This window comes from Pongo abelii, chromosome 12, assembly GCF_028885655.2.
Source record: "Pongo abelii isolate AG06213 chromosome 12, NHGRI_mPonAbe1-v2.0_pri, whole genome shotgun sequence".
Lineage (NCBI taxonomy): Eukaryota > Metazoa > Chordata > Mammalia > Primates > Hominidae > Pongo > Pongo abelii.
In genome coordinates, this window is record NC_071997.2 from 89,339,615 (window position 1) to 89,347,024 (window position 7,410).

At 55.0% G+C, this 7,410-nt stretch overlaps 1 protein-coding gene across 1 annotated transcript; it reads left to right on the forward strand.

The window, feature by feature from the left end:
- Window positions 1-434: 434 nt before the first annotated feature.
- On the forward strand, window positions 435-4,087 carry ZFP36L2 (ZFP36 ring finger protein like 2). Its single transcript, XM_024242200.3, has 2 exons — window positions 435-860; window positions 1,374-4,087. Exons 1-2 carry the CDS (start codon window positions 810-812, stop codon window positions 2,802-2,804), a joined length of 1,482 nt encoding a protein of 493 aa, XP_024097968.1. The 5' UTR covers window positions 435-809; the 3' UTR covers window positions 2,805-4,087.
- Window positions 4,088-7,410: the final 3,323 nt, after the last annotated feature.

Here is a 7,410-nt window from a genome sequence, read left to right on the forward strand (position 1 = left end):
CGCCTCCTGGCCGGGGCACCCTTTGCAAACCCGCCAGGCCGCGGGGATGGTGGCGATATTCTGGCATTTTGCAATTCCCGCGCCCAGCACAAAACCGAAGGTGGGAGCTAAAAGCTCCACAGGTCCGCCTCGGAAAACAGGGCAGGGAAAGACACGTCCAGGGCTGCAGAATCCCGGCCACGCTAAACGTACCGGGGCTCTCCGACCGCGCAGCCCCAGAGGAGGAGAGCTTGCCTTCCCGCCGCCACCCGGCGGCATCCACTGGGGCCGAGCGCTACATGCCACACCGGCCTCCGGGGCCGCCGGCCCCGCCCGGAGGCCTCCCGCCCCCTCCCCCGGAGGAAAAAAATTGGCGGCGGCCAATGGGAGGCCGGGAAGGCGCCTGACGTCCGCGAGCGGGCGGGCGGCGTTGCCTGGAGACCCCGGCGGGGGCCGAGTTCTGTCCCCACCCCCGGCGCGCCCGCCCCGCCGCAGCCGCACTCCCGGGCTCTATATAGGGCGCGCGCTCGCGGGCCGCCGAGTTCCAGCAGTCCGCGAGCTGCCGTCGGCTCCGCGGGGGGGGCGGGCCGGGCACCCCGGGGCGCGGAGGAGCGCTCCTCGCTTCTCTCCTTCCCCCCTGCCGCACTCCGCCGGACCCTCCCGCCGGCCCGCGCCGCTGCCCTCGCCCTCTCCTCTCGCCCCCCGGCAAACTTTCGGCCCCTCCCCGCCCCTCGCCCGTTATTCGTCGTGGCTCAAGCCCGGCCACGCCGCCCCAAGGGCTCCTCCCGATCTCCCGGCCTGCCGCTCCGGCCACTGCGGGATCCAGAAACATGTCGACCACACTTCTGTCCGCCTTCTACGATGTCGACTTCTTGTGCAAGGTACGCCGGGGAGCGGGCCGGGCCGGCAGCAGCCGTTCTAGTTCTTGGACTTTGCCTCTGTCCCCAGGTCCTGGGGGACGCCCCTCCCGCCCTGCCTTTTAGGTCGGGAAAGTCCCGGGGTTTGCAAAACAGTGTGCGAGCGCCCTGGAGGCGGGGAGGGCGGCAAGGAGGGCGCCGGTGTCGCGGTTGAGTTTCTCCACTGCCGACCGCGGCCACGCTGCCCGGGGCTTCCCGGACAGGCTTTGCGCCGCCCACCTCGGCGGCCGGGGCGGAGGATCACGTGTCGAAACCCAGCGCGGCCCACGGTGGGCGTCCTCCCCGCTCCCGCTCCTTCCAGCAAGATCTCGCTGGTTTTGCGCGTGTATAGGTGGAGGGTGGAGGCCGAGTTGGGATCCGCCAAGAGTGGGGGAAAAAAAAGGAAAAGAATCAGGCTGGGAGTTCCTCTGCGGCTCGCCCCGAGTCTGTCTTCCCCTTCCGTTTTTCATTCCTTCCCCGCTCCCCTCCCTTTGGCAGACGGAGAAATCCCTGGCCAACCTCAACCTGAACAACATGCTGGACAAGAAGGCGGTGGGGACGCCCGTGGCCGCCGCCCCCAGCTCGGGCTTCGCGCCGGGCTTCCTCCGACGGCACTCGGCCAGCAACCTGCATGCACTCGCCCACCCCGCGCCCAGCCCCGGCAGCTGCTCGCCCAAGTTCCCGGGCGCCGCTAACGGCAGCAGCTGCGGCAGCGCGGCGGCCGGCGGCCCGACCTCCTACGGCACCCTTAAGGAGCCGTCGGGGGGCGGCGGCACAGCCCTGCTCAACAAGGAGAACAAATTCCGGGACCGCTCGTTCAGTGAGAACGGCGACCGCAGCCAGCACCTCCTGCACCTGCAGCAACAGCAGAAGGGGGGCGGCGGCTCCCAGATCAACTCCACGCGCTACAAGACCGAGCTGTGCCGGCCCTTCGAGGAGAGCGGCACGTGCAAGTACGGTGAAAAGTGCCAGTTCGCGCATGGCTTCCACGAGCTGCGCAGCCTGACTCGCCATCCGAAGTACAAGACCGAGCTGTGCCGCACCTTCCACACCATCGGCTTCTGCCCCTACGGGCCGCGCTGCCACTTCATCCACAACGCGGACGAGCGGCGGCCCGCGCCGTCGGGGGGCGCCTCCGGGGACCTGCGTGCCTTTGGCACGCGCGATGCGCTGCACCTGGGCTTCCCGCGGGAGCCGCGGCCCAAGCTGCACCACAGCCTCAGCTTCTCGGGCTTCCCGTCGGGCCACCATCAGCCCCCGGGCGGCCTCGAGTCGCCGCTGCTGCTCGACAGCCCCACGTCGCGCACTCCGCCGCCGCCCTCCTGCTCTTCGGCGTCGTCCTGCTCCTCCTCCGCCTCCTCCTGTTCTTCGGCCTCCGCGGCCTCCACGCCCTCGGGCGCCCCGACATGCTGCGCCTCCGCGGCGGCCGCGGCTGCGGCCGCTCTGCTGTACGGCACCGGGGGCGCCGAGGACCTGCTGGCGCCGGGGGCCCCGTGCGCGGCCTGCTCGTCGGCCTCGTGCGCCAACAACGCCTTCGCCTTCGGCCCGGAGCTCAGCAGCCTCATCACGCCGCTCGCCATCCAGACCCACAACTTTGCCGCCGTGGCCGCCGCCGCCTACTACCGCAGTCAGCAGCAGCAGCAGCAGGGCCTGGCGCCCCCCGCGCAGCCCCCGGCGCCGCCCAGCGCGACCCTCCCCGCCGGGGCCGCTGCACCTCCCTCGCCACCCTTCAGCTTCCAGCTGCCGCGCCGTCTGTCCGACTCGCCCGTGTTCGACGCGCCCCCCAGCCCCCCGGACTCGCTGTCGGACCGCGACAGCTACCTGAGCGGCTCCCTGAGCTCCGGCAGCCTCAGCGGCTCCGAGTCTCCCAGCCTCGACCCCGGCCGCCGCCTGCCAATCTTCAGCCGCCTCTCCATCTCCGACGACTGAGGCAAGAGGGCGCCAGTGAGGAGGAAGGGAAGGCGGCTCAGAGATGTTGGAGGACACCCCTCGCCATCTCGCCCTTGCTGGGGGCACGGGAGTTGGGGGGTGACATGGGCCCCAGGCAGACTGCAAGCCCGACCGAGCACTTGGACTCGAACTCTGTGCCGGGAGGGGCCCCCACCCCTCCTTTTTCGGTTTCCTCTTGGGTTTTTTTGGTTTTTTTTTTTATTATTATTACGAAGTTTAATTCTTTTTGAGCAAAAAAGTCGAGAAACTTTTTCTATTGAACAAAATATTCACAACAGGGCAGTTGTGATACGAATAGAACAACAACAAAAAAAAACACTTAAACTTTTTTAGGACTCCGATGAGTTTGGGACTTCAGGAAAAATCAACCCAGCACCAGCAGCTACCAACCACCATTCCATCTCTTCACTTGAACAGCATTAGTTAAGTCCAGATGTGGGAACCCTTCTCGTGGAAGAAGTTCCTAATTGTGTGTCTCAGACCGGTGTAAACAAACCAGCCAGCCGCCACCTTGCTTAAACCTATAAGCTTTTTAGAATCCAGTATTCTGCCAAGAATATGCCTTGATAGTTAGCCCTCAGCCCATAGGTGTTTTTTGTTTTTTAACAGAATTATATATGTCTGGGGGTGAAAAAACCCTTGCATTCCAAAGGTCCATACTGGTTACTGGTTTCATTGCCACCACTTAGTGGATGTTAGTTTAGAACCATTTTGTCTGCTCCCTCTGGAAGCCTTGCGCAGAGCTTACTTTGTAATTGTTGGAGAATAACTGCTGAATTTTTAGCTGTTTTGAGTTGATTCGCACCACTGCACCACAACTCAATATGAAAAAAACTATTTAACTTATTTATTATCTTGTGAAAAGTATACAATGAAAATTTTGTTCATACTGTATTTATCAAGTATGATGAAAAGCAATAGATATATATTCTTTTATTATGTTAAATTATGATTGCCATTATTAATCGGCAAAATGTGGAGTGTATGTTCTTTTCACAGTAATATATGCCTTTTGTAACTTCACTTGGTTATTTTATTGTAAATGAGTACAAAATTCTTAATTTAAGAGATTGTATGTAATATTTATTTCATTAATTTCTTTCCTTGTTTACGTAAATTTTGAAAGATTGCATGATTTCTTGACAGAAATCTATCTTGATGCTGTGGAAGTAGTTTGAGGAACATCCTATGAGTTTTCTTAGAATGTATAAAGGTTGTAGCCCATCCAACTTGAAAGAAAAAAATGACCACATACTTTGCAATCAGGCTGAAATGTGGCATGCTTTTCTAATTCCAACTTTATAAACTAGCAAAAAAGTGTTTGCTTATTCCACCAGTTCTACTGTGACATACTCGAGTATAAACACATGTAGCAATAACGGGGAGTGGGGGGGAGTCTCACAGTGCCTTTGGAAGGGCCAGAACTTGCCTTAAATCTTCCTCAACCAAATAAGTATTTTATTAGTGCTTGAGAGAATCTGAATGTAGGATGGGTTCAACTGCACAAAAGGAAAAGATTTTTACCACTTTTTTTATATAGATATAAAGTGAAGCAACCGCCTCTTAGTGCTGAAATATGTAGTACATGAATATGCCTTGTTTAATTACAGAAGATTCCAAAACTTGTACTTTTTTTTTTTTTCCGTGTAGAAAGGAATGTCTCCTAAGCTTTCCTGGACAGCAGATGAATGAGCGGTAGCTTTAGTTTGTACGTAGGTACAGTTGGAGCACTATATGTACTCTCTGGACTACTTTGGACAGAAGTAGGTTTTTGAATGTAACAAGATAAGTCAACTTGAGTTGTAATATATTTTGGGGAATCAGTTCACTACAAATTGTGACTGTAAACATTGTACTGTAAATGTTTTGTAGTTTTCCCCCAATAAAATTTTTGGGAAAAAAAGGTATTAACATGTAAGAGCTTTCTTTTTAAACAGGAATGTCTAGCTTTCTAGCTTCCCAGCTAACCATGTCTGCCATTCCCCAGGTCTTGGCATGGTGGGGGAGGACTTGGAGAGCTGGCAGAGCCAGAGTTCAGAAGAGCCTGCGTCCTCTCAGCCCGTATATATTTTATAAGCAAGTTCTTCTAACTGAAAGAAAGTAATTATTCGGACTGTCAAGGGCATTAGCTAGCTGTTCCCTTTGGTAATAAGATGCATCCCAGAGTTGGCTGGCTGGTAGCAGGGCCTGGCCGGGAGGCCTGAAGGGGTGTGGCCTGCCTGTGAGTCACTGAGTGGATCATGTGGCTGCGGTAGCAGCTGAGGGTCCGATTTTTTGCTGGGAAACAGAACTGCTTGGGTGGGGAAGGGGAGGAGGATCTTTCTGCAGCCGGTGGCCTGCCAGGCCTGAGTGCTGAGCTGGAGGTGGAGAGTGAGGCCAGGCTTTTTCTGGGTCGGAGAACTGGAGTTTTGCCTGGATTTTGGAAAGCCTGGTATGTCCTTGTGGACAGGGTGGAGGGGAAGATTAAACAGGTTAAACTTATATCTGGGTGATGTTTGCTTATGCGAACAACTTCCTCTGGGAATGAACACATACAAGTTATTTATGCGAAAAAGATTTCTTGTGTGTGCTTTAGAGGACTGTAACTGACCAGAAAGCAAATTCAACTCAGGTCTCTAGAAAAAGGAAGGAAAAAAAGACATTGATTTGCCTGCTGATTTTGCAAACAGTTGAACAAAATCTTACTATAGTGACTCTGGCTGTTTCTAACTTTAAAACAATCACTTTAGGAACTTAAGTTGGGTTCATAAATCAATTCATGTTTCTTCTCCACCGCCGTCCCCCATACACACAGTTCAGACACTTTCCAAAGTAGGTAAGAGACTTAGCAGTAGTTTGCTTTCTCATATACAACAGCTGGGCTCCATCAACAATCCTCGCATCCCCGCTACCTCCCAGGCCCTGCCTTAGCCAGGGTCTCTGGTGACTCACAGCTGAGCATGGAGGGGAAGGGGCAGTCTGGTGGATACGCCAGGCCTGGGGCAGCTGTTTCACGTTAACGATGATTGCACTGGCGTTAACTGGAGCGTTTTGGTGCTTGTTGCATTGTTGCATGCTGCCAAAGGGGATGGGAAACAGTTTCAAGGTTCTCCCAGATGCCAGTCCCTGACTGAAGGCCTCAGCAGCGGGGGAGGGGAAGCCCGAGGCCAAGGAGGGCTCAGGAGGGGCGAAGACTGCAGGCTCTCTGGCCCCTACACCATAAAGAATGTGCAGTGGGGAGGAAAAGTCTAAAATGTGGTGCTATTTAGGTTAAGCTGCATTTCAAAGGCCTTGTTTCCACTTCATTCCTCAACTTATTTTTCTAAACAAGTACTTTTGATCAGCTGGAATGTTGGGGTAAGCCACATTCATTTTTAAAAACTGGTTTGTTTGAAAAGCCCAACTGTTAGGATCTGAAGTTTTGTATCGCAGATCCAGTGGAGCATGGAAAGCTACGGGGGGATCTTTCAGAAATTTCCTCTTGCCGCAGATCAATGGAGGGTACTAGGTCATTGTCTTCCTGCAGCACCTGGAAATTAACAGCAAAAAAAAAACCTCTACCGTTGCTTGATCACCCTTAGAAAAGTTTTCTTGTAAATTAAGGAAATAGAAGTAAAGATTGCAAGTAATGACAAACCAAAATTCCCATCCCGGACTGTTAAGACTGAGTTGCACTTAGAAACTACGGGAGAGAAAATTCCTCCGTAGTCAGTTGTGAAAATGAGCCCAGAATGTGATGGTGTTTAGAATGTCTTCATCGTGGCGTTTCCACTGGATGTCTGAAGACCGAGGTATTTTTTAAGCAGCCCAATTAGTGTGTGCCACCTTCTAACTTATTTCAGAGAAAGGATGTGTGCATGTACACATTTTCCACCCCTCATGCTGTCTGAATCTACTGCTGGGTGTGTAAAAGAGAAAAAAAAAGCACACACAAAAAAACTATTCAGAAGGCCAAAGCTCTGCACCAGCCCCAGGGAATAGATGGAGGATTGTGAGCCCTGCAGTGGCTCAGGACCCCGGATGACAGAGCCAGGCCTGGTGGGCCCGACGCAGGAAAAACAAGCAGGCCTAGCTCTTGGCCGCCAGCTTGGCCCGGCACTAGAATGCTCGGTGCTAAAACCTGCCTGGGGGGGCTCAGAAAAACCCCAGGGTGGCCATGTGCAGGGAGGAAGCCCGCTAGAGAGCATTGAACCTCGGAAAGGAACCGTCCCCAGACTCCCGCTCTCCTTCATTTTCGCTTGTGGTGACAAGTGAAGGCGGATGTGACTGTCACCAAGTTTTCTTGAGACCGGAAGTTGGGTCTCGGCACCGTCCTCGGCCTTCGAAGTTCGTGGGAGCCGGCACAGCCCTTAGAGGCTAGCCGGGCTTACCTTCCATCAGGGGCCCATTGTCGTGAACTCTAATTGTGTTTATTTTTTCTTGTCCACACTCCTGGGGGATATGCAGAGCTGTGGCCATCCAGGGCGATTCCAGTTCTGCGCTGCTGCTGGCACGGCTGAGGGAGGGAGGAGGAGAGCGGGAGCTGTGGCGGGGCGGGGCCTGGCGGCTGGACAGGCCTCCCCAGGCCGAGCGCTGCAGGGAGGAGGCGGGAGGGAGCGGGGCAGCA

Bases quoted from the DNA above. Each gene is read 5' to 3' on its own strand.
- ZFP36L2 (XM_024242200.3), top strand. From the start codon at position 810: ATGTCGACCACACTTCTGTCCGCCTTCTACGATGTCGACTTCTTGTGC. The intron at 861-1,373 runs GTACGCCGGGGA...TCCCTTTGGCAG, and splicing joins ATGTCGACTTCTTGTGCAAG to ACGGAGAAATCCCTGGCCAA.